Genomic DNA, 27,633 nt, shown 5'->3' on the forward strand with positions numbered 1-27,633 from the left:
GGAATAAATGAAACCATAAATGCTAAAGTGCTACACACTGAGAAGGCAATTCAGGGGAAAAGCAGGCAAAGGCCTGTCCCAGCATGCTTGTGCTTTCTGGCAACACTTTCTCACCCCTGAAGGAAGTGATGGATGGAAGTGCCTGCTTTTGATGTGGATTGGAGTAGGTTGTCTTGGGAGAAAAACGCTTCAACCAGGAGGCCATTCGGTAAGGTCACCATACCAAAAGCGATGGGGTCTTCCTCACATGACCACTCACCACATCTCTTCACGCTTCCCCTCAGTGAATGTTTCTTGCACTCGGGATTCTGACTTACCAGGAAAATTGTTGGTGGCAGCTCTGCTCCCCCCTAGAATGGTCTCCGTGCATACTTCCTGCGGTTCTTGTCATCCACCTGCTCTAAGTACCAGGTTCCTGGGAAAAGGTCATCCTTGGACCCATGGGGACTGTGGTCCACTGCAGAAAGATGGAGCAAGAGGAGTGCAAGTAAGGAGGAGCAGTGTGCACAGAGGGAGGGGACTGCCACCCACAACGTTTCTTATGGGAGTGGCCACCCACTCTTCCTTCCACTGTGTCTATATCTTGATGGGACATGGTTTAGGGCTTCATGAGGTGAGAACACAAGATGTCGGGGGAGGTAGCATTAGGAAAATATGGTCCCTCTTCAGACGCCCAGAAGAGATGCGCTCATTCTCACCCGTTCTAGTGCCTGGGAAGTCAGCATCATCTTTTTGTCCTGTAAAGCTACCAAGTGAAATATGCCTCCTCACAAAGCGTAGCAATAATAAGACCAGGTGGCTAAGTCAGAGGGAAGCTCATCTTACACTAGGACCCTTTATACTTCACAGAAAAGGCATGTTATAGTGTGGGAACACTTGTACCGACACCGTTGCCTGCCTGACTCCCCTGATGGGCACTGGTTCTGACTTGCAATGCTTCACCCATCGGTCTGGATTGCTCAGGGCAACTGCAAGGCCTGCATGCAGAAGTGCCTGTAGATGCCCATGTAACAAGAAGCCACTGTGGGTGAGGTTTCCAGCCATTTAAAATATTTGAGCTGCACCAGGAGGGCGCCATAGCTTGTTGTTCCACGCAAGCCGGGGAAGGGGGTGGTGGGCAGTGGCAGGGCCTCCTGGTTGGGGTGGGGCGTGGGACAGAGGAGCAGTGCAATCCACCACTCCTCCAGTTCCACTGCCTGATGCAGGCACCTCACCCTGCTTCATGGGTGGGCCGGCCCTGACAAGCAAGGAGCTAGTTTCCTTGCTGCTCCTACTTACAGATCTTTCCTTGGAAAGCCACCCAGTTTGTCTCTGGACAATGTTTCCCCTCCAGCCACCCAAAATGTATTCTTCGTGGGTATTCTTAGGATCTTGTGGAGAAATCGGTACACATGACTGAGGCACCCAGGGAAAGGCTGTGGCTGCTCTCTGCATCGTCTTGTGCTCACCCAAGTGATGAGTGTCCTCTCTGACTTTCATGATCTCAGCAAATTTCTCTGGGGGAACATGTTTCCGGGAGTCCAACCGAGCCTCCAGATCTGAAAGGCTGGATACCAGTTTTTCCAGAGGCGAGCCTTGAAGAGAGAGGTCACATGCCCTCCAATCAGAAAACCTGATCCTTCCACAGATACCAGCAACCCCAGCCTTCACTGGGGCAATAACATTTCCTCCCAGAGCCAATCATTATTTTGGGCACCAAGTGAGTTAACTGGCCTGTGCTATGCCCATAACCTCTGCCTGCTTTTTCAAATGCCCAAACTAGAGCAGAGCTAAAAATGGAAACCTCCTGGATGACCCTCGCCCAGGCCACCATTTGGGGGCTGAAGCAGCCTCTATAGATGCAGGAGGAGGGGCTCTGCTGACCAGGGGCCTCCTTTGCCCCCTGCAAATTGGCTGATGCAACACGATTACCATAACTTTGTATCAGGACCACTGGGGGAGGCAGAAGAGAGAAGGCTCTCCTCTCCCTCCCACAGTGGTCCTGATACAGATCACTCTTTCTGTGTCAGGATCATGGGTGAGGGCCCCAACGCCCAAGCCAGCATCACATGCAGCTGTCAGGGCCCAAAAGGTTGGGCACCCCTCCATAGAGAGCGGGACGTACTTCAGGCCAAGAGAGTGCCTTATAGCAGTTCTCTAACTGCATTCACCAATCCCCAAACCCAGGGGCTGGATCTGATGTAATGTTTTTCTGTCACAGAGGAAAGTATGTGGACGTATGTGTTTGGGAAATGTTAAATCAGAAATGCAGGCCTCAAGTGGCTTTTGCAGGTAGCCCAGAGTATCTCAGGATACTCCAACAGGCCAAAACGTTTGGGAAGAGGAGAAAAGGAAGCTCCATGATACGATGGGACTCACCTACAGCAGAATTCTGGGACACCTTCAGGGAGAACATGCTGGCTGAGAGTCCTGAGCCATAGGAGAAGACCCCAATTCTGGAGCCAGCCAGCTGCTGGGCAGGGTACCTGCAAGAATTCAGAGTAACCCAGTAGCAGACATTTCTGAAGGAAAAAGCTGCATACCTTCTTCACTGCTTGTCTGTCAGCCATCTCAGCAGAAGGGCAACAAAAAAACCCAAAGAGAGGTGCGTTGTGGGGGAGAAGAATACTGGTTTCTTCTGGTATGAACTTGTTGTTGTTCAGTCGTTCAGTTGTGTCTGACTCTTCGTGACCCCATGGACCATAGCACGCCAGGCCTTCCTGTCCTGCGCTCTCTCCCGGAGCGTGCTCAAGGCCATATTCATTGCATCGGTGATGCTATCTAGCCATCTCATCCTCTGCCGTCCCCTTCTCCTTTTGCCTTCAGTCTTTCCCAGCATCAGGGTCTTTTCCAGGGAGTTTTCTCTTCGCATTAGGTGGCCAAAATATTGGAGCTTCAGCTTCATTATCTGTCCTTCCAATGAGCACTCAGGGTTGATTTCCTTTAGGATGGACTGATTTGACCTCCTTGCAGTCCAGGGGACTCGTAACAGTCTTCTCCAGCACCACAGTTCGAAAGCATCAATTCTTCGGCGCTCGGCCTTCCTTATAGTCCAGCTCTCACAGCCATACATTACTACTGGGAAAACCATAGCTTTAATTAGACGGACCTTTGTCGGCAAGGTGATGTGTCTGCTTCTTACTATGCTGTCTAGGTTTGCCATAGCTTTCCTCCCAAGGAGCAAGCGTCTTTTAATTTCATGGCTACAGTCACCGTCTGCGGTGATCTTGGAGCCCAAGAAAGTAAAATCTGTCACTGCTTTCATTTCTTCCCCTTCTATATGCCAGGAAGTGATGGGGCCAGATGCCATGATCTTCGTTTTTTTAATGTTGAGTTTCAAACCAGCTTTTGCACTCTCCTCTTTCACCCTCAGCAAGAGGCTCTTGAGATCCTCTTCGCTTTCTGCCATTAGGGTGGTATTGTCTGCATATCGGAGGTTGTTGATAATTCTCCCAGCAATCTTAATTCCGACCTGTGATTCATCCAACCCGGTGTTTCTCATGATGTACTCTGCATATAAGTTAAATAAGCAGGGTGACAATATGCAGCCTTGTCGTACTCCTTTCCCAACTTTGAACCAATCGGTTGTTCCATGTCTGGTTCTTACTGTTGCTTCTTGACCCTCGTACAGGTTTCTCAGGAGACAGGTAAGGTGGTCTGGTACTCCCATCACTTTAAGAATTTGCCACAGTTTGTTGTGATCCACACAATCAAAGGCTTTAGCATAGTCAATGAAGCAGAAATAGACGTTCTTCTGGAATTCTCTTGCTTTCTCCATGATCCAGCAAACGTTGGCGATTTGATCTCTAGTTCCTCTGCCTCTTCGAAACCCAGCTTGTACTTCCAGTAGTTCTCGGTTCGCATACTGCTGAAGCCTAGCTTGTAGGATTTTGAGCATCACCTTGCTGGCATGTGAAATGACCGCAATTGTGTGGTAGTTTGAACACTCTTTGGCATTGCCAAAGATAGATATGGATAGAGATGTATCTGGTATGGATAGAGATGTAAAATTTTCCCCAGAAAAAACTTCTGGACATTTTGGGAAAATGTAAAGATATGCAATACTTACTTTCTTATCTAACCTAAATTAATTTTACTACTTTAACAACAAAAATACATAATTAATGACTTAGCATATAAAAGTGTACTATTAGACACTTTTATGAAATTTACAGAGCAACATGTGCATGTTTATTCAGAAGTAAGATCCATTCTGTTTAGTGGAGCTAATTCCCACATAAGCACACATAGGATTGGAGCTTCAAAAGTATAAATACCTTAGTTTTATTCAAGCAAAATTGTAAATATATCTAATACTAGAGATAGATAGCTTAAAACTGTAGTACCCTACACTACCTAAGCATATGTATCTTGCCGTCTGAGAAGTAGGAAAAAATAAACATTGAAAATAGAAGCCACAATTTTGTAATAAACAAAAGCAAGTGTGTGATTAGAACAGACACAGTCACAACATTAAGGACCAGCAGCATATTTGGATGCTTCAGCCCTTACTTAGGAGAATTGATGTCTGCATCCTGGTCAAGAACATTTTTCATAAGCAGAGAGCCCTGTCACTCTTTGTTATAATTAATTTCTAAAACAGAGATATTGCACAAATATGGATGCCCTCTTCACATGGGCACGGGACCTCTGTTTGGGGTGGGAAGAATCCATTGTGAGAGGGGAAGTGGGACAGGCCTGCATCAGTGTAGGAGACGGAACATGCAACTTACTGTGCCAGGAGAGATGCAAGGCAGCCATACACGGATGGTGTGTACATGTTGCCATTGCGAGCAGACAGGAAAAGGGAGGGCTGGGTTTTCTGCCTGAACAGCTCTTGGCTGGCCTTCTGAAAAGCTCTGTCCACCTCCTTGCTGGAGTAGGTTTCTTCCAACTTCATGTTGCTAAAGAGAAAAAGGGCATTTTGTCTTGGGCCAAACCTACAATAGCTACCTGTAGTGTTACTTTTAAATACTCTCTTGTGTGAGTTGGGGAATATGCTCACATATACATGGGTGTATGGTATTTCACTGAGTTTTCCTTAGTTCAACCTCAGTACATATATACATTTGCATATAATTATTTAAATCAGGGATAGGCAACCATCCATTCTCTCTCTCTCTCTCTCTCTCTCTCTCTCTCTCTCTCTCTCACACACACACACACACACACACACACACAACAAGCAGAGACAGGATTGCTGAGGCTTACCTGCTTTAGCCTTTGAGAAAAGCAGTTTATAAATATCTTAAATAAATGCATAAATCTTCCCAAAGAATACAAATTTTCCTGCTTGCAGAGATGAAGGAAAATAATAATATACCCTGGGGGAGGATGGGGGTGGCACTGCGTGCACTGAAATATATATACTCAACGCTTGCGGTTGAAATGTTGAGTGCATGTGTGGTTGATGTGTGTGGCATCAGTAGACATGACACTTTACAGATTAGACAACTCCCTGCCCTGAATAGTTTGCAATCTAAATTTAGACAGTGGAGGTGAGGAGAAGCAAGGCTTACAATGCAGGAATGGAAGAAAATGGAGAGACGTGAACTTAGGCTAAGTTTCCATTCGGGATGAGAATGAAGTCAGGGGTAGGGGGGAGGTCTTACTACAAATGGAAAATGTCATCGCCTTCTAAGGAGCCAAGTCCTAAAGAATTTCTAACAATCTTGCCTACTGTCATAACATCTCCACACAAGATCCCTTCACTCCTTGTAGCGATGATGTCTAAAAACCTGCCCAAAGCGTCTAATAAAGTAACCTAGACTCTTCTGCCTGGTGGTGGAATGTTTTTCACCATAGGTCTGTAGACTCCAATATCAAAGACCACTCAAATTGCTGGGTGAATCCATCCACAATCCCAGCATTGTCTCTACTGGTGGCCAGGCAGAAAGGGAGTGCCCCTCCTGTGAGAGGCTTGGGAACATCATCGCCCTGCCTGTGGTACTGGAGAAAGGGCCCGGGCAGCCGCCACGACCCACCTGAAGTCCTTCAGCCCCTCGTAGAGTCCACTCGCAGTATTAGGCTCGGGAGAGGCAAGGAAGTCATTCAGCAGCACTCGTGCCAGGGACTTCTGCACCAGCTTACAGAAGGGTGTGTGGAAGATCATGAACTGGAAGTCTTCCAGAGTACAAGGCTTGTTTATTCCAGCTGCCTCCAGACAGAAGGATGTTAAAAGTTGAGAGAGAAGGAAACCACGTCGCAACCCCAGCCAGGGAGGGAAAGAGAAGGGTGATGGTATAAATGGAGAGAAACACACACCACACCGCTCCCCCCACCCCCTCTATCCTCAGGGATAGATGTGACACTTGTCATACTATGACACTTGTATGACACTTGTCATACAGGGAGCCCTGTCCTCCTTTTTTGTTTGTTTGTTTTAACACCCAAATACATCGCTGGCGTGGGGGCAGGGGGGCAGAGCGGGGCCGTGGCAGGTGGTGGGGACTGGGTCTTTATCCCTTTGCCCCTGTTGCAGTCCCGTTCGGAACAGGGTGGCTTGGAACATGACCACCCTCTGTTCCTGGGGTCAGGGTGATCCACGCTCTTCCCTTCCATCACACACACACACACACACACACACACTATTTGGGGCTCATCTACAGTTTGGGGGGCTTGGGAGGAAATGAGAGTTTGGTGGTATGTGGATCTGGATTAATATCATTGTGCCACATTGATTAAATACTAAGACTACATAGCTGCAAAATCTTAACACAAATGGAAGGGCATAGTGAGGTCTCAATGATTCAGCAGAATTGTCTATTATTGAAAAATAGCTCTGTTTTTTTCCAGAAATGAAACTTTTCAGTTCATGCTGTGTGATGCAAACATTTTCGTTAATAATGTGTTGCATGCATAACGGTGTGTTGTGCCTTTATAGTTATAGCTCTTCCTTGTTTTGAATTATGGAAAGATTTGTCCCTAGGGACCCCAGTAGAAGGAAGGGGAGACAGGGAAAGAAAGAGAGGGCGAAAGAAGGAGGAAGTGTATGGAAGGAAAAATGTAAATACATTTTATATTTGAGTTAGAAATAAAGTATAGGTTAGAAATAAACCATGAGTTAGAAATAAAGTAAAGATCTGTTTGCATTCAAACCTTGTTTCTGGGTGTTCCTTACTGAGAAGAAAATACAAAGCGGTGTAACATGGGTCTCTTAGATGGGCAGTTCCCTATAATGAACATTATTCTCCTGGACAGGAGGACTAGATGTCTTTGCTGAACAGACAGCTGTGCCTATAAGCAGGGCCCAAGCACCATTTGATAACCCCATCACCTCTGCCCCAGAACAGAATCTTACATGGGTGCAAATACAGACCCATTGCCATCTTCTTGGAAGTGGAGATAGACAACAAGAAGGGCAGGGGAGTGACGGGGAAGTCACAGTGTATTGCTCTTCCAGCAGCACAGACCTTTCTGCCATTGGCTTTCAATCTTTTTGCGGTATGTAGCATAGCACCGATCCAGGGCTCGGAAGTAGCACTGAATGGAGAGCTGCCCATCTACCACAGGATACTCTGAAGCCAAGTCTGGCTTATAGAAGTCATAGACATGCTCCATGTGGGTCCCACGGAGACCTTAGGAGAAAAAAGAAGCCGCAGACACTCCACTAAGTATTAACAATAGCAAGAAGAGGCATCACCCCCAGGCCGCTTTGCACCACTATGCTGCTTTGGGCAAAACATATTTCACCCCAGAGGTGATTGTAGAAAACATTCTTGCTGGCAAATTTCTGGTTGACAGTCTGTTTATGCTCTGAAGCTAGTATTCACCGGCCTCTTAGGTTAGATTTAAGCAACACCATTTCATCCAGGAGCAGAGAGGATGTCTTTCCAGTGCCAAAGTCCTGGCTTTGGTAATTCGGTGTAACTGCCTGAGAGAAAGAGAGCCTGTAAGCCAGCCCTCCCCAAGCTGGCGCCATCCAGTTGTTTTGGACTCCAACTCCCATCAGTCCTGACCATTGGCCATGATGGCTGGGGTTGATGGGAGTTTAAATCCAAAACATCTGGAGGGCACCAGGTTGGGGAAGGCTGATATAGGCAACAGAGGGCCCCACCTTACAAGATTCTACGGGACGGGGGAAAACCTACTAGAAGCATGGAAAAATTCCGGGCTTCCAAGGCAAAATAGGTGGATTCAATTAAGGGTTAAAGAGCAGGGAGAAATCCTGCATTACACACAGGGTGAAACACACTTTAGCCCAGACACCCAGAAGAGAGATGTTGGTGGCTGCCTAGGGATTGTGCTGGGCCAGAGGTGTCTGGAACACTCCAAAATTCAACTTAGGGACATAGAGAGAATGACATGAAACTCAAGGTTTATATGAAGTTTAAGGCCTGCTCTGTTTTAAGATCTTGAGAGCAAGTTAAATGAAGGAGAATCTGTTTTTATAGTGTGTAAAATAAAACCCTTTGCCTCAAGTATATTTTTGGCTTTGGATATAAGCATGGGCGGTACCCAACGCTGGCAGTCCACCAGTGCCAATCACGTTCTGTTCGTGGGGATTGCTGCTAGCGCTTCATAGCGCAACCCTAGAAACTAGCTCAAACTACCACTTCTGGACCAGGACAAGTCAGTGGATCTCCCTTCAAAAAAAAGAAGACAAGCGGAGCTCCCTTCCACAAGCTCCTCTGACTTGTCTCATTCCAGAAATGCTCGTCTGAGCTAGTTTCTGGCTGTACTCGCAAGCACTAGCTTCTTCTTGCATTAGCACTCGTTCCCACTAGTGCAAGGGCAGCATTGGATAGTCTGCAACCTGTTGAGGCTACACTAAAAAACAGAGTGAGGCAGCAGGAAAGGAAAAGCTTTTCTTTAGCAATGGAGGGTGGGGAAGGGTTGAATTATTTTTAGCCCAGTGGGACTTTGTCCATAATAAAATTGGAGAAGCAATACCAAGGAGGGGAGTAACCCAGGAGCATTGGAGACACCATAGGTTCAGAAGGGGAATGTTAATTCAACAGGAATATCCTTATTCTTCCTCTGCTGGTAGCAGCGGCTGTTTGGTCATTATTAAGGGAATAGGACACGGAAAAGGGAATACAGTGAGATCTAGTAACTTGAGATTTCAGTCTATCAGGAATTTCCCTCAACCAGTAGAACTGGATGCACACATTGAATTTCAGCCCAAGACATTTTGCTGCACAAAGTGGACCTCCACCCCCATGCTAGGGCCAACAGTTTAAAAAGTCTTGCTGACCTTTCAGAAAGATATTGCTGTTTTCATCCCCACCCTATCCTTCCTTTCTAAGGGTACAAGCCTGTGCAAAATTATCTGTAAGTCCCACTGAACCCAGTGGGACTTACATCTAAGTGGACCCGCATAGGACTGTGCTGCATACCCTCCCTCCCTCCCTCCTTGACTGTCTCTCTTTCTCTCACACTCATCCCTCCCTCTGGATCTATATGTTGCTGGGGGCTTCATATCAAAACCAGTAGAATTTTTGTAGTGCATTTCAAGTTCTTAAAGTCCTTCCTATTGATTATTTCAGGAATCTTCACAATAACCCTGCAAGTATTAATTATTATCCCCATGTTGCAAATTAAGGGATTCTAGATTCCTTATAGATGTAATGGTTTAAAAACCTGGTGGTTTAAGATCAAAGTTAAGGCTATCCCATGTTGGCTCGAGCTTCACAAAGCCAGGAAATTAGAAGCTAAGGCTAGTGCCTTAACAGACATGCCCCATGATCACAAACGATGTTGTCCAATGCCACAAATTGTGCTTGCTTACAACTCCCCCATCCCCCCACACTTTTCCTTGGACAGATAATTTAAAAAGAGCAGCTCCTTTTGTTACATAAAGTAAGTTGAGATCTGGCACTTTCATTTTAGAAACCAAGCACAATGCAGGGAAGGTATCTAGAATGGTGGGAAATGGATGGGCATTTTAGCCAGAATACAGCCATTTATTTTTGTCATTACTAAAATACCAATATAGAAATGTACAGAGAGGGAAGAGATATATCCTTGTCAATGAGATTTGAATCCACATTTAGCATTGCTGTATGCTCTGTGTCTTGTACTAAGAGCCTGATCCACAAAGAATTACCATCAGATAATTATAATATGGATAAACTTTGTATTGGAACACTCTTTCATATTTAATGATGTACATGTCCTCCTAAACTATTCACCGGTTTCCTGCAAGTCAACGTAAGTTTAGTGTAAATGGATTTTCCAAGGCCTTTTGACAGCCAAAAAGCTGATATTGCAACATTGAAAGGATAAATGCTCACCTCCTATAATGCAATGGATTAAGGACCTAACAATGCTATCAGCTTTTGAATGGGTGGCATATTGGCACCACTTGTGAATGGACAAATACACGGATATTTGGTCTGCTTATGTTGACCAAATTTCCGCTGCTGCTCTCTGAGTGGTAATCACACACACACATACATACCCTGGCTGTGGGCCCTGGACTTTGGCTCTGAGGTCCAGCCCTGGTTGCACTACTGGGGCCTCCTCGAGTAGAAACGGCTCCCCATTTTGGAAGTTCAGCCCCAACAAGTGGGTGGCTGCAGGAATGGCAATGGGGCCATGCAGGAGTGGGCAGGTGCCATGGGCCCATCCCCACGCTGCCCCTTTTGCAAGGACAATTGTGGAGGTGGGAAGCGGCAGCGTGCCTGAGGACGGCTTGGACTTCACATTGTCTGTTATGAAACTAGGCAGTCACTGAATGTGTGAGGGCTGTCTGTTGCCTTCCCCAGAAAACAGAAGCCCTGAGCCAACGCTAGTTTTCTCCGGAAACCATTCATGTTCAAAAGAAACCAAATAAGTTGACTGGGGGTGGGGATGGAAGGGGAGGCAGAGCAGGTTGGTGTGGCTATAAAGCGCAGGCAGCTACTCTGAGAGTGACATCTTAAGCATACTAATGTCTCACACATAAGGGGCCCATTCTCCCAGATAAAAAGCTGGCCACTGTGTATGTGAAATGGAAGAACTCCCCCTCCCTTACTTGCAGCCTTCCACATTCCTGAACTCTGTGAGCAAAATGGATACCTTTTACTGACCCAGATTTATGAATCTCCAGTCAAGCAAATCTCAATGGACTCATTCATGCATATTTAGCGTGACTGCTATGTACACAGCAGGGGTTATGAAGCATGACAGAATTCCATCTTTGTCCTGATTATCTTTGACCTTTGCAATAAAACAAATCCACAAATCTGATCTCACGCTGGACTTGCCACAGTGTTCTGCCACTCTGCCACAGTGGCCTGCATTGCAGGGGCTTGTCATGGCACTGGCACTGTGAATGAGATAGGCACAAAGTTTACACTGATGCAGCAGCAGTTGTATTGCTGCAGTCTCATCTCCCAGATCACCCCTCTTTTCTTTTCTTTTCTTTTATTTTATTTTCTTGGGATGTTTTCTCATGCTACCATTCCACCTGCAGAAGAATCTAATGTCTGGGTGCAATAAACAACAACACAGTGCTTTAGGGCGGAAACCCCTGGCCATAGCTGTTTATAGAGACAGAATGTTGGTACAGACCTCTCTCCAAAGCCAGCGGCGCATCTGGTCCGACCAGCATAGCTACCGCTCCCGCTCCACCTGTTGGCCTCGCGTTCCCAGTGGCATAGACAGCAATATCACCACAAACCACCAAGGCATAGCGTCCTGGCAGGGGAACAGCACCACCAAAGTGTCAACATTGATGATGAGAAGGGAGACAATGTTGTTTTCATCATACAAACATACCACAGTTTACTTGTAGGTAGAAGCTCCAACCCAGCAACAGTTAGTTGTGAATATCCATCTGTTGACATGACCCTTTACAGAGTTACATAAGCAAAAAAGACAGGTCCAAGCCCTAAGGAGCTGAGGGAGTCAACAGAAGTAGGGAAAAGGAGAGACAAGAATAACAGTTTGGATATTCACAAATGTAGTTTACATGTGCTAAGGCAGCCTTCCCCAACCTGGTACCCTCCAGAAGTGTTGGACTACAACTCCCAGAATCCCCCAGCCAGCCATGCTGGGGAGGGAAAGGGTACAGGCTTCTCCCCACTGAATTAATTCTTTTCAGTGGGGAGAAGATGAATTAATTATTTTAATCTGTCTTGACTGCAGAACAAGTAGGACAGACATCCGTGACTGAACTGATATTTCAGGAAGGGAGTCTGAGGAACTGAGGCAAGTAATAGTGACAAAATAAGTTCTCAAACTTATTGACAAATGGAAAGTTAATAAATCACCAGGGCCAGATGGTATCCAGAGTTCTTAAAGAACTCAAATGAGAAATGGCTGATCTTCTAACCAAAATATGTAAAATGTCCCTAACATCAGCCTCTGCACCAGAGGACTGGAGAATGGCCAGTGTTACCCCAATTTTTAAAAAGGGATACAGGGGAGATCTGGGAAATTATACGCTGATAAGCTTAATGTCTGCTCTGGGTAAATTGGTTGAAAGCATTATTAAAAATAAAATTAGTAAGCATTCAGAAGGACAAGCCCTGCCGAAAAAAAATCAACAAGGCTTCCACAAAGGTAAGTCCTGTCTCACTAAACTTCTAGAGTTCTTTGAGAGTGTAGACATTGTTTACTTGGACTTCCAAAAGACTTTTGCCAAAGTCCCTCACCAAAGACTCCTGAGCAAACTTAGCAGTCGTGGAATTAGAGGAGAGGTTATCTTACAGATCAGTAACTGGTTAAAGAACAGAAAGCAGAGACTAGGAATGAATGGTAAATTCTTCCAATGGAGGCATATAAATACTGAGATCCCACAGGGATTTGTATTGGGACCAATGCTTTTCAACTTGTTCGTACGTGATCTGGGATTAAGAGTGAGCAGTGAAGTGGCCAAGTTTGCTAAACAATTATTTAGAGAAGTTAAAACAACCAAAAGGATCTCTCCAAACTGGGAGAATGGGCCAAAATAGCAAATAAGGTTCAATGAATGCAAGTGTAAAGTGATTCATGTTAGGGCAAAAAATCTCAACTACACATATAAGCTGATGGGATCTGAACTGGCAGTGACTGTCAAAGAAAGAGATCCTGGGGTTGTGGTAGACAGCTAGATGAAAATATTGACCCAGTGCTATGAAAAATTGAAATGTCATGTTAGGCCTAATTAGGAAAGGAACTGAAAATAAAACTGCAAAGATCCTACCCCCCTCATACAAATCTGTGGTGCGACCACACTTGGAATACTTTGTACAGTTCTTGTCACCACACCTAATAAAGGATACTGTAGAGTTGGAAAAAGAGCAGAAAAGGGCCAACTAAAATGATCAAGGGGATGGAGCAACTCCCCTATGAGGGAAAGTTACAACTTCTGGGACTGTTTAGCATAGAGAAAAGGCAAGTGAGAGGAGATATGATAGAAGTGTACAAAATTATGCATGGTGTGGAGAAAGTGGATTGGGAGACATTTTTCTCTCTCATAATACTGTGTTCATCTTATGAAGCTGATTGGTAGGAGATTCAGGAAAGATTATTTGTTTGTTTGTTTATTTATTGGATTTATACCCTGCCTTTCTACTAAGAAAAATGGCACTCAAGATAAAAGGAAGTACTTCTTCATACAGTGTACAGTAAAATTATGGAATCCACTACCACAAGATGTAGTGATGACCATCAATTTGGATGGCTTAGGGATTAGACAAATTCACAGAGAAGGCTATCAATGGCTACTAGTCCTGATGGCTATATGCTACCCCCAGTATCAAAGGCAATATGCCTATGTACACCAGTTGCTGGGAATCATGAGTGGGAGGGTGCTGTTGCACTTATGTCCTACTTGCGGGTTTCCCACAGGCAGCTGGTTGGCCACTATGTGAAAAGAATGCTGGACTAGGCTGACTCTTGGTCTAATCAAGCATGGCTCTTCTTATGTTCTTATGTTTTTTATGTTCAGTTCATATTTCAAATTATAGATGTGATACAGAAAAAGACAGGCTGTAATTTCTTGGCTCTCTCCTCATCCATAAGCCCTGAGACAGGCTTTTATGGAACTGAGGCTTGAAGTTGTGCCACCTGGGCTATTGGAAGGTTGCTATTCCAAGACTAGTTATGAACCATGGCCCCGTCTACATGGCATCGCTTTCACCCTCCACTCTGTTGCAACTGCGCAGCATTTCAGCTTTGAATTAGCTTCTGCTGGGATACACTTGCGATATACCGCGGGCTTCCCTAACAGACTCCACTGTGCCCTTTTTTTGGCCATTGTACTTTGATGTGCAGCTGTGCTGTCCTGTGGGTGCGGGGGTGAGACACTTCAGTGGCTGTTTTGTATTTTAGGGGTTCTGTTGTGTCTTTCCATCCCTCGTTAGGTAAAAAGTGGGTGATCTGTGCTCCTTCATTTCCATGCCAACTGTTTGTCAGTTCCCCAGCGTGAGACTCGTGATGGTTTGTGTGAGCAGTACGTGCCTACCCATCGCTCCAAAATGGTGGCCAAAGCGAAGTTGGCAACCCCCCCATTCCTTAGACACTCAGTCCAAAAGCATTCATTGCGAAGATACAAAGCTGCAAAAATGTACAAAAGCGTGATTAAATAAAATGAAAACACCTCTCTGTGCCTCTGTAACTGCACAGCTGTGAAGGGACAGTGGGAGTAAAGGGGCACAGAGTGACACAAGCACTATGCACGCCTACAACACACCCACTGCAAAATGCGAAGTCGGTTTGGGGAAGGGACAGATGGCTCGCAACTGCGGGGAAAGCCACAGCAAACGAAAAGCATTGCAGCAAAACGCCTCCTTGGAAATCGGCATTTTCTGGGAGAAAACCACAGATGGCTGTGAAGTGGTGACTGCGTTGTCTGTCCCAAGGGACCTTGACTCGCAGCCACCTCAGAGTAAAAGGCTTGTGTAGATAGGGCCTATGTCTATGTGGGTGCTTCCAGACAGATGGCTCCAAGCACTAAGAAATCACTGCTCTTCCACCATAAGCTACATATAGGATTGCAATGGACTATTGTGGGATACTGTGGATTTTCTGTGTGTACATCCCACTATGTACTGTCCACACCAGTACCCCTAGCAGTGGGTGTTGAGCACCTATCAAAGCTCAGCACACATTCATGACACCATTTTTATCACCCATTAATTCTTTAAAATCTATCTTTTAAGTAATTATATAAATTTAAAATAGCAAAATACTACTTAAATGAAAGAGTGCTATGATGCGATACCCTGCAATTATATGAAATACTTTTCCAGTCACTGCCATTTTAGCAAGGTGACTAAGGGTAGTGACCAGGAATGTTAATGTTGAAATGCTTTTTCATTTAGAATTATGTGAGTGTAGTTCTATAAACCCTTATAATGCTATAATGCTACTTTAAAGTAATGATGTTATAGCAGTATAGGGATATAGTTCTGTATCCCTGTATTGCTAATTTTAAAAATCATTTTAAAATCCCTTTTCATTCACCACCATTAAATTCACCTTGCTAAAATGGTGGTGACTGGAAAAGGTTTCCCCCCACGCCATCATTTTAAAAATTAGCATTATATGGGCATAGCGTTATATCATTCTTTCATATAAGTGGTATTTTGCTTTTAATTTTTGTTTAAAAAAATACAATGGGAAAAGTGCTCTAACACTACTTAAAAGATTGCTTTAAAAAAATAAAGAAGTGATAAAAATGGAGCCCACCACCACAAAGGGTGCTTTTATGAGGCTGTTGCCCTGCCGCATTAACTGAAGTTTATGGGGGATCCAGACATTGTCTTTTTTTAATCTGTATTTTCCCACCACGTCTTCCATCTTTTTTCTTAGTGCAGAAAATCTGGGAGCTTTCAGATGAGGCTGTTATGGCACCATCAACCTGCCGCGTTCTTGGAATTTTATGAGGGGTCCAGATGTTGCCGTTTCCTACTCGTAAGCACTTTTTCTGTATTTTTCCTTAATGCAGAAAATCTGTTAAGGAGAAAAGATGGAACAGCACTACAATGCCTTCTGGTTTCTAGCACTGGGAGCCCTCTGTCTGAAAGTACCCTAAATTTATACTGAGTGTGTACTGAGCTATGATAAATTTACCTGCCTGATAGGTCACTGACCACGTCAAAACCACACCTCTTAAAAACACACACAGGAGAATAGCACAAAGGGCATGCACAAAGGGCATGCACACATGTGGAAATTGTATTACCCTTGTTCTTCTAAAAAAATTCAGTTTTTATGGTAAGAAAAAAATGTAAGCAGCAATGGGAAAAAATGGGAGGGCTACAAATGGATGATGACATCATGTGGATCCTGCATAAAATGTGAGTGAACAAACCATGACAGTTCCACAATAAACGGTCATGTAGAAGCAGCCTGTGATAGGGTGGAGGATCTTCCTCATTATTTATTTGTTGTCCCTTATAGACAAATACTCAGATAACATTGAGCTATTATTAAATAGATTCTTCTACTGGTCCATATCCCCCCAAATTGTCTCCTACTTGTGTCATAAGGATCCAAACTGAAACCAATTACCTGGAGGTCTTCAGGCAGGAAGTCTTCAAGTAGGGATGAGCAGCCATATGTTAGGGATGTGTTAGCTCTGGATTTCCTGTATTAAGAGCGGGAGTTTGGACTAGATAGACACACCTTCAACTTTATGTTTCTACGACCCTCATATTACCAGTGTGTGTTGTGCGTATTTCACGTGATTGGTAGCTAAGCGCTTTTTTAAAATCCAGAATGAATGGCGACTGAAACTTGCCATTACTGCTGTCCTTCAGTCCAGCCTGTGATGATTTCTTATATACATTTTATTATACTTTAGATGTTTCTGTGATGAATATGTATGGCTTTTGCCTGATGCAGATCACATTTTCATCAAAATAATTCACCCCCAATGACTTGTGATGTGTGAATTGTTTCTACTGAAAAGATGAATTTTCCATTGTGAAGATGAAAAATCTGCCTGTGGTGTTTGATCTGTGATGGTACAATCAAGTCATCACGGGTAATTAAATGCTGTTGACTGATGAATATGGATGTCTGGAAACAACCCTCATACCCTTCATTGTACTTGAGACCTTGCAGGCACCGCGCCTTGGCACACAATGAAACTAAATGAAACCAGGGTAAACATTTTAACATTTTCATTCTTTGAAAGGAACTAGAATTTATGCACCGATGTATGTAATAAGCCCCCAACAGTTGCTCCTAACAGGCAAATTTGGTTTAAAAGGGCAGTTTGGATCAGAGAAATTGCACTGCAGGGAGGAAATGGGTGCTTAATACTCCACCACCCCCACCTCCTCGAGCAGCTTTCCTCCCAGGGGGCTCCAGATATGCATGCTTTGCACGGGAGAAGTGGCCTGAGGTCCGGCTAAGCTCGGGGAGACCATTATGACTTCTCTTCTGTCTGCTCCTGTGGCTATGTGGTTAGGATTTTGCTCATTGGAGCAGGTGGCCTGGGCAGGAGGCCTGTTGCCTTTTTTTTCCCTAACCAAAGTTACCGCTGCTGTCCTTTCAGATAGACAATGGAGCTGTTCACGCATAACAGAGGCATTCTGTAATTTCCAGCACAAGTGCTAGGCATGAGCCGCTTCCAGCTTGCAGCAACAACTTAAGAACGCCCCATTCATAGGTTGTCAACATAATGTTGTCCCTATCTTCTAAAAGGGCAAAAAGGAGGAACCTGGGAACTACAGACCAGTCAATCTGACATCAATCCCTGGGAAAATTCTGGAGCAGATGATAAAGCAATCCATCTGGAAGAACCTTGAAAACAATGCAGTTTCAAAGCCAACATGGATTTGTCAAGAACAAATCCTGCTAGATTAATCTGATCTCATTTTTTTTTGATCAGGTAACCTCCCTTGTGGACTGTGGGAATGCTGTGGATATAATATACTTCAACTTCAGCAAAGCTTTCGACAAAGGGTCCCAAAGTGCCCAACTTCAGCAAAGCTTTCGATAAAGTCCCACCTCCCAGCTGAGCAGAGCAGAGGAAGCTGCTCCAGCTGGTCTTGGGACTATAGAAGCAAGGAAGCTCCCAGAGAGCAACCATCAGAGCAAGCGAACAGTGGGAGCAAACAGAAGTTGGCCAGGGGAGTTGCAGTGGCAGAAGAGACAAAGGAAACAAAGGAGACAAAGGCAAAGAGTGAGTAGGGGACCAGGCACAGGCTACTCTAGAACAACCAGAAAGCTAGACACAAAAAGGGGAAAGAGACTATGGAAGGACAAGACTCTCCAGTGGTGGTGACCTGAAAGGTGTGTGCCATGCTTGTTTTCTTGCCTGAGAACAACATGGCCTACACGTGCAACAAGTGCAAGTTGATCACACTGCTGGAAGAAAAAGTAAGAGGACTGGAGTGGCGAGTGTCAACCTTCCAGGGAATAAGAGAACATGAAGAGTTCTTGGACAGCACGGTGGAACTACAGCAGCAAAGCAAAGTACAGGAGTTAGAAGAGCAACAGCAAGCTGAGGCAGAAGAGGGAAATGCTGAGATGAGGAAAAGTGAAGTGGAGGATACTCCTTGGAAAAGGGTGACAGTTAAGAGCAGAAGAACTAGAAGACACTCGGCACCAGTGGAGGCATGGAACTAGGGAACCGTTTCCAGGTACTTGAGGAGGAGACTGGAGGACAGCCTGCAGAAGAAGAATTACAGGGGAAGCTGCATGACAGCGAGCAAGAGGCTGAAGGTCAGTCAAGCAGAAGCGATGAAACCAAGGCCTACAACAACAAGAAGAGAGTAGTAGTAGTAGTAGTAGTAGTAGTTGGAGACTCCTTGCTGTGTGGGATCGAAACCCAAGTATGTTGCGAAGACCCGTGGACATGCCAGGTATGCTGTCTCCAAGGAAGACAGATTAGAGATGTGACTGAAGGGTTGCCTGCACTCATAAAGCCCACTGGCAGGTATCCCTTTCTTCTCATCCATGTGGGAACAAATGATACCGCCAAGCGGAGCTATGAAGAAATCACGTCAGACTTTGAAGCTTTGGGAAGGAAACTCAAGAACTTTGGGGCCCAGATAGTTTTCTCATCCATCCTTCCAGTAGTTAGAAGAAGGATAGAAAGGGAATGAAAAATACTCTGGGTGAATGACTGGCTACGAAGGTGGTGTCGACGAGAGAGATTTGGATTCTGGGACCATGGGCTATACTTCCTGGAAGATGGACTGTTGGCAGGGGATAGGTTGCACCTCACAAAGGATGGGAAGAATGTGTTTGGCCACAGCATGAAGAACTTTATCAGGAGGGCTTTAAACTGAATCCTACAGGGAAGGGAGATGTAAAGTTGGGGGTAACAATGGCTCATGCACCACAACGGAGAGAACAGCTCTAATAGCACCCAATAATAGTCTTCAGAAACATGTAGGAAGAAAGCCAGACCATGAAGCACATGGTCTTCGATCTCTATATACTAATGTCCAGAGTATGGGAAACAAACAGAATGAACTTGAACTCTTAATACAGGAGGGAAATTATGACTTGATAAGTATAACTGAGACTTGGTGGGATGACTCTCATGACTGGAATACAGCAATTGAAGGATAGAACTTGTTCAAAAAGAACAGAAGGAACAGAAAGGGAGGTGGGGTTGCACTATATGTTAAAAATACATATCTCTGCACAGAAATACAGGAGGATGAGCTTAGTAGCCCCATCGAGAGCATCTGGGTTAAAATAAATGGAGCAAAGAATAAAAGGAATATGGTGGTTGGAGTTTACTACCAGCCACCCAATCAAGGAGAAGATGAGGATGAAACTTTTGAAAAGCATATTGCCAATGTTTCAAGGAAGCATGATGTAGTAGTAATGAGGGACTTCAATTTCCCCGATATTGGTTGGGAGACAAATTCTGCAAAACATGGCCCCTCCAGGAGATTCCTGACTTGTGTGGCAGATAACTTTCTCCTACAGAAAGTAGAGAAAGGAACTAGAGGATCGGCTATCCTTGACTTGATCCTAACCAACAGAGATGACTTGGTGGGTAAAGTAGCAGTTACAGGAACTCTGGGGGAAAGTGACCATGTTATACTTGCGTTCTCAGTTCTAAAGGAAGCAAAAGCCGAGTGTAGCCAAACGCATACCCTGGATTTTAGGAAAGCTGGTTTTAATAAACTCAGAACAATGATAAGTAAGGTCCCATGGCAAGCGACTCTAATGAGAAAAGGAGTCCAAGGTGGGTGGGAGTTTTTAAAAAAGGAAATTCTCAAGGCACAATCACAAACAATTCCAATAAGAGAAAAAGGTGGAAGACAACAGAAGAAGCCAATGTGGCTTCACAAAAAGCTTAGAGATGACCTGAAAACGAAAAAGGACACATATAGGAAGTGGAAGGAAGGCCAAGAAACAAAGGAAGAGTACAGGTAGGTAGCACAGAATTGCAGGGATGGCGTCAGGACGGCTAAAGCTGAGGATGAGCTGAGGTTAGCAAGGGATGCTAAAAGCAACAAAAAAGCTTTCTTCAGCTACGGAAATAGTAAAAGACAGAGGAAAGAAATGGTGGTTCAGCTATTAAATAAGGATGGCAAAATGATAATAGATGACAAAGAAAAGGCAGAAGTGCTCAATTCCTACTTTGGCTCAGTCTTCTCCCGAAAGCGGGTCTATGACCCCCCTGGCAAAGGCGCAGTACAGGCTGAAGGAGCAGGATTGCAGCTTGAGATGGATAGGCATATGGTCAAGGAACACCTAATTACTTTGAATGAGTTCAAATCTCCAGGGCCAGATGAACTGCATCCTAGAGTAATAAAGGAACTGGAACACATTGGGTTGTTCATGGTTGTTCACAACAAACCATGAGTTAACTTTGGGTTGTTTAAGTCATGAACAACCCCAAATGTCCAGATTCAGACATCACACTGACAATGTACAAATGGGGAATTTGTAGGTTGTTGCTGCAAACTGGAAGCCCAGCAGGCATCCCCGCAAATCGTGGATCAATTAATTAGCCCACAATTTGCTGCCAAATGCCACTGTTACGTGCAAACCAGATCACTGCCTTGCAGAGGCACTTCACTATCTCCAAGGGCAGGGCTTGAACCCACCACTTACTTCATTTGATTTATTGATTGATTTTATATCTCATTTTCCACCAAAAATGGCACTCAAGGTGGCTAATAATAATAAAATATAGGTTAAAAAAATCTTAATTGAACATAGCATAAAAACAGATCCATAAAAACACCATTAAAAACAATAAAAGCAATAGACAGCACTCAGCCAATTAAAAACCTTCTCAGCAGCAGACCTGCTTTCATGCCAAAGGCCTGCCTGAATAAAAACATCTTTGCCTCCCAGCAGAAGGACAACAGAGAGCATGCCTACGTAGCCTCTCTCAGCAGGGATTTCCAGAGCCTGGGTGCAGCCACTGAGAAGGTTTTCTCTCACATCCTCACCTGAGAAGGATCTCCCCCAAAGACCTCAGAACTCAGGCAGGCATATATGGGAGAACGTGACTTTCAGATAGCCTGGTCCCATATAGGGCTTTATAGGGTCATAACCAACACTTTGAATTGTGCCTCAAAACAGATGAGTAGCCAGCGAAGCTGTGTAACATTGGAGTCACGTGCTCCCTATAACCAGTTCCAGTCAACAGTCTGGTTGGAGCGTTCTGAAGTTTCTGAACAGTTTTCAAAGGCAGCCCCACATAGAGCCTGTTCCAGTAGTCCAAAGAGGAAGTAACTAAGGCATGGCATGACCATGGCCAGATTAGACACCTCTAGGAATAGGTGCAGTTGATGCACTAGCCTCAGCTGTGCAAATGCACTCCTGGCCAATGCCGAGATCTGGGCATCCAGGTTCAGGGCCAAGTCCAAGAGGACACCCAAGCTACTTTTCAGGGGGAGTGTAACCCCATCCAGCACAGGTTGAATCCCTATTCCCAGATCTGCCCTTGAACTGACCAAAAGCACCTCTGTCTTGTGTAGACCCTGCTTCAGTTTGCTTGCCCTCATCCAGTCCGTTACCAACACTGGACACCAATTTAGAATTAGAACAGCTTCCTTGGATTTGGATGGAAAAGAGAGATAGAGATCAGTGTCATCAGCATACTGGCGGCACCGAGCTCCAAACCTCTGGACAATCTCTCCCAGAGGTTTCATGTATATGTTAAATAGCATGGGGGATAAGATGGAACTCTGAGCGACACCACAGGCCAATATCCACTGTGTCGAACAGGATTTCCCCCAGCACCACTTTCTGAGATTGCCTCTCCAAGAAGGACTGGAATATAACAGTGCCTCCCGGTCCCATCTCAGACAGATGCCCCAGAAGGATACCATGGTTTCAAAGGCCTTCGGGGGGTCCAGCAGAACCAACAGGGTCACACTCTCCCTGTCCAGTTCCTGGCACAGATCATCCACCAAGGTGACCCAAGCAGTCTCTGTCCCATGACTAGGTCTGAAGCCAGATTGAAATGGATCTAGATAATCCATCTCATCCAGAAACCCCTGAGCTCAGAAGACACCAGACGCTTCAGCACTTTGCCCAGTAAAGGGATTGATTTAATCTGCAAAGTGTCATGCAAACTGGTCACAAAGGGCTATTGAGTGGTCCACATTTTCTTCCCATGGGCCAAAGTGTGGCCTTTGACCACCTGAAAAAGGTCTATGAGATAAATCTGTTGCAGAAGAAGTGGTGGTGGAGAAGAACAATTTATTTGCTGCCTTCACTGTCATGGAACAAGCTTTCAAATGAGCTCCAGCCTGTGTCCAGCTGGACTCATTACGTTTTCCACCAACATCACGCTAGTCACCATCTCACTTGTTCCATTGTCCCCAGCTCCCTGGAAAACCAGGGCACTCATTTGACTCTACTCAACTGGGCAGGAGCTTTTGTTTCTGTATGTTGCTTTCTCCTACTGAGCTGCCATGACATGATGTGTTTGCCCTTGACCTTGCTGTTCTCCAGTCACTTCTGCAAAGTGATAGTTCCCCTCACACAGGCACCAGGACATGCTTGCTGTATGCAATGCTATTCACATTGTCCGCAAAAATCTACTGCAGCAGGATGTCTCGGGGGGGGGGGGGAGCACCCTGTGAATGCTACATACAAGCCCTGTGATCTCTGGTCTGTGTGCTGGCTGACTGCTGTGGCTGGAGGAATAATTCTTTCCCTCTGTGTAACCTGGGATATTTTCCTGGCCACAGAGATGTTTGTAGGCTAGTGCTGGCTGTTTTGGGGCTGCCAGAGGAGTCACATCCCTATCTGAAGGGAATCCTGATAGTTCTAGCAGCAGGTTAATACCTCCCCAACCACCTGGCCAAGTAGCCCTCCCATGGTGTGTGGGATAGATTCCATTATATCATGGGGTTTTCTACATGAGACTTTTAACCCGCCACTTTACCAAGGCTTCTGCTTCCAGATGGTTTGTGGGATTAAGATCGGCTCCTTTACACATTTTTTTTTCTGGGGGTTTTCTTTCTCTGCCTTTCTATATGTTCTATATTACACAAGCACTAGGTGGTGTTGTGGTAAAGTGGAATTGTGCAACTACACTAGGGTTTCATTTTGCCATTTCCACATAATACCAGACTTTTCTTGACTTTTTTTAAAAGCCACAGAAATGGTTGCAAAGCACAGGAGGGGCTCTGGAGAATTATGACATCATGTAAAGCACCTGCAAACTACCGAGTGAGGAATCACCAGTGCACAATAAATGCCTCATGTAGAAGGGCTCCATATATCAACATATACTGGTTGTAGCCTTCTTTGCATGGTTACTGTGGCGGTATTATAGGTGCATAATACTGTAATTAATGGGTGGTGACTGAGTTGCTAGGGATGCTGCGGGAGCGGCTGTTGGTGTCACTCTGCTCCTTTTATTTCTACTGACATTGTTTTGCTTTTTACTTCGCTGCTGCATAGGATCATGTCTACCTTATGCTGACATTGTGCTAGTGTGAGTGGAACTGTAAGATCAGCTTGCCGGGCCCTGTGGGGTTTGGATGGCGTAGGGCTACCCAACTGAGCAGTGTACACAGTTGTTCTCTTTCAGAGGCACGTGGAAGGCACAATAGAGGTGCCGTTAACACAACCAGGCCAGGCCTGAGCTGGCGGTGCTTACCGTCCCAGGAGCTGGACTCCACCCAGTCGGCTGCATTGAAGAGGGAGGCGGTGCCGCCATAGCAGGCGTTGGTTGTGTCGATGCCCTCGACATCTGTGTTTCCCGAATCTTCAAAGAGCTGCATCAGAACGGTCTTGACAGCCTTGGACTTGTCAATTATGGTCTCTGTGCCAACCTCCAGCCGGCCAATGGAATCCCAGGAAAGATGGCTTCGCTCTACCAGACGCTGCACCACCGTCAGGCACAAGGAGTTGATGTCCTCATGGGCTGCACAGAAACCCATCTGTTTCTGGCCTAGTCCCACCGTGTATTTCCCTGCCTCTACCCCATCATATTTCTCCAGTTCAACCTGGTCTACATACTGGGAAGGGAAATATACCTCCAGAGCAAGGATCCCCACATCCCTGGGCCATGAGGAGACAGTCTGGGTCTGATGATGCACTGAATCTATAGAGAAACTACAAGACAAGCAAAGAGAAGAGTTTCTTCACAGTTTGCAGAGGAAGATGATCCTTAATTTCTAAGGTTGCAAACATGACTGGACACACCCTTACAAAACTTCCCTGGACTTCCCTGGGACAGTGGGAAAGCCCTCCCGCCCAGTAGTGCATCCATGACGAAGAACTACAGAGCAACTGCATCTCCCTCTCTCCAGGGATCAAGACCGGACGCTCAACCGGAGCACCTTGCTGAGTTTTCTCTACCAGATGGGGTGGGGAGATTTCAGTCCATTTTAATTCAAACCTGTAAATTACGACTGATTGAGAACTGTTACTGTTGCTACCCATTATGTATACAGTATTATTTGTAGAATGGCTTAGGGTGTTTCCAAACAAGGCTATTATTGCACCATGGTCCTGCCTCATTCATTCATGGAGTTTTACAGGTGGTCTAGACAATGTAATTGTCTCATGTTTTCTCACTCCTCCTTCCATCTAGTTTCTTACTGCAGAACATCCGTTAAGGAGAAAAGGGTGAAAGAGTTGCACCATGTCTTCTAATTGGCAGTGGTAGTAGCCCTCTGTCTGAAAGCTCCCACACAGTGCTGATTATTTTTGCCCTCTCACCACCCTCATGAAGCTCACACTTGTATCCATTTTACAGACGGAGGTGTGAGAGTGAGCCAGGGTACCTTGTCCTAGGCAATGACACCAAGGCCACTGTTATTCATGTATTGGTGACTTCTAGATTGGACTGTAATGCGCCCTATGTGGCCTGTCTTTCAAAGTGGACTGGAAATTTCAGCGAATGCAGAGTGTGTTAATAGGTGTGGACAGATATTCTCAAGTATCACATATTCTGTGACACCTACTTTGGCTTCCATTCACTTCCCGGCCCAGTTCAAAGTGCTGGTCCTGGGTCCTGATTATTTTTATTTATTGATTACATTTCTATACCACCCATTTGCTCAAACAATATTTTGTTTTATTGTACAAAATAAAACTCCTGTACGAGCCCTCCCCCCAGATCTTCTGATGAGGCCCTGCTTCAGCCTCCATTTCAAGGAGGGTCTAGATTAGGATCTGCCTTTTCTGTGGCACTCTGATGCTCTCGAATTTCCTTCTGAAAGAGGATCTTATATTATATTGTTTTGACTTTGTAAATGACTGTAAAATCTTGTGTAAGCAGTATAGAAAAAATAATGTGACTTGAACAAGATGCAAGTCTCTCTCTCTCTCTCTCTGCTTGAATAGTTTTTAGCACCTTGGGTGAGCTGTGGTGCGTTTCCATCTGGAACTGGACCTTACCATGTTCACCAAGCGTCTTCTGATAAGCAGTCTAGCTGGCCTCTGCCTTGTTATTGACCTCCTTTCCATTCCATATCCTAACCCTAAAATCAAAGTCTTCCTGTGTATAAATTCCACACTGATTCATAGACTGTTATCAGGAAGTTAATGTTTAATACAAAAGCCATTGATTAAGTTAATGCAAGGCCAACATTGCTGGACAGGGCTAGGGATTAGGTCCAAAGGGCAAATGTATTTTTTTTAATGAGGTTTCTATTGTTGCCCTTTTACAAAGACCCCACACAAGTTAAAAGTTCTGTCTCCCTCTTTTGATGCTGAATTGTTTTGTCTTACTAGTTTTATTATATGAAACTGATTTTAATTATTTGGACTGGTTTTACTGTGATTTATGTCTGTTATGAACTTTTTTCTAAGCCACTGAGTTTATTTTAAAAAGAAAATGTTACAAAAATGTTAAAATACATGTTTTTGGATTCCTCTGATAATGGCTCCACTTTGTCAATATTTCCCACATCCGTTAGAGCATGCCCTAAGGCCAATTTTGATTTAGTGTTCTTCCTCCATAAAGGAATACTTGTACAGGAAAATGTTAGGGAGGACAGCTGAACCTATATGGATTCTGCCAGGCCAACAAGAGTGGCAGGAACTTTGCCTCGTTCTTGTGGATCGTGCCTGCAAAATGCAAGTTGAGTTGACATTTTAGACTTAATATTTCAATGTGTATTCCTCTATGGTGGAAAATACTATGTAAGAATTGGCTCCCTTAATGCACCCAGAATATGGGGAATGCAACTGGGTGCAAATATTCCTCTTTTTGTCACATAGGAAGAGTTTCATGTGTAAAAATGTGCATTTGACAAAATTAGTAGAGGGGCTCCTGTAGCTGTGAAAACTGTGGGAAATAATGTGCCATCTTTCCCATGTGATGTTTCATGCATCTCAAGACACCAGAGCTACGTGCCGCTCATCCTTAGCCATGGAGCAAATTGCTCCCCAGTGCTAATTAAACTAGTCTGGGGCTCAGTATTCATATTGTAGCCTGGAAAAATGCAGCTGAGAACAACTTTGTCCTACATTTGCACTGATGTGGACCAAATCTCTCAGGCATGCCTTGAGCTATTGAATCACTTGTCCTTGCAGGCTCCAGGTATGAAAACCCACAAACAAGAGGGGACTCGGGAGAAATTAACAAATATTATAATGGGGTTAGAAGATGTGACATACAAAGAGAGGCGAAGGTGTGATTATCATAAAGAAAAGGGTTTTTTAAGAGGGCACATTTTCCATTTCAAAGTAGTGATGCTACAGAAAATGTAAACTTGCTGACTTTGGTTAATCTATGACTCCAGTAGTCATCATAGTTAAAGCATAATTCTCTTGGCAGGAAGTCATATATAAAAGCTTGTGCAAAATTAAAACTCCTGGTTACTGACAATTAGGTTGTCAAGGCTGCCCTTCCCCTCATCACTTACCTGTTCTGCTGCACCACTGTGGGAAAATGGACTGGCCCAAGTGGCCTCTGCAATGCCTGTTTCACCTGCAAGCAGCGCTTCATGTGGCTGAAAAGTCGAAACATTTTCACAGGCTGGTTGGGTAGTCAAGCTAAGCTTGGGAGTAATTCCCTCCCCACTCCCACTGGCTTTTAAAGGGATTCCCTGGGCCCCCTCTCCAGAGCCCAGCTAAGTCCATCCCTGCCTTATCAGGGGAGCCAATAGTATGTATTTCACTGTTGCCCAACCAAAGGTCACAGCACATAGGCAGATCTAACCAGGCTTGTGCACCTTTTTTGCAGCATCAACTTTCAGTCCTGGTGATTCCTTCCTTTAATGGACCGTGTCATCTCTACACATGGAGCTCTCCCACTTCACCCCTCCTGCTATCAGTTTCCCATCCCTATGAAGGCCTGTTTCATCTTCACCCTCTCCTTTCCCCGCCCCTTAACTCCAA

The 27,633-nt window shown here is 45.0% G+C and overlaps 1 protein-coding gene across 2 annotated transcripts in view; it reads right to left on the reverse strand.

Moving 5' to 3' along the window:
- The window catches only part of HMGCS2 (3-hydroxy-3-methylglutaryl-CoA synthase 2), a 30,231-nt gene extending 2,929 nt beyond the window's left edge, over positions 1-27,302 (reverse strand). The window contains exons 1-9 of one of the 2 annotated variants that reach the window (XM_084851000.1): positions 27,159-27,302; positions 23,939-24,396; positions 11,476-11,601; positions 7,392-7,556; positions 5,964-6,132; positions 4,713-4,883; positions 2,359-2,465; positions 1,449-1,574; positions 318-457 (exon numbers count right to left, since the gene is read on the reverse strand). In XM_084851000.1, the coding sequence (XP_084707126.1) occupies positions 351-457; positions 1,449-1,574; positions 2,359-2,465; positions 4,713-4,883; positions 5,964-6,132; positions 7,392-7,556; positions 11,476-11,601; positions 23,939-24,396; positions 27,159-27,262 (1,533 nt within the window). In that variant the 5' untranslated portion in view covers positions 27,263-27,302 and the 3' untranslated portion in view covers positions 318-350. The remainder of the gene's footprint in view (positions 1-317; positions 458-1,448; positions 1,575-2,358; positions 2,466-4,712; positions 4,884-5,963; positions 6,133-7,391; positions 7,557-11,475; positions 11,602-23,938; positions 24,397-27,158) is intronic. The other variant, XM_084851001.1, reaches the window with a different exon arrangement.
- Between the last annotated feature and the right edge of the window lie 331 nt (positions 27,303-27,633).

This window comes from Heloderma suspectum, chromosome 4 (assembly GCF_057233095.1).
Source record: "Heloderma suspectum isolate Gila_16-S chromosome 4, 16-S_ref, whole genome shotgun sequence".
NCBI lineage: Eukaryota > Metazoa > Chordata > Lepidosauria > Squamata > Helodermatidae > Heloderma > Heloderma suspectum.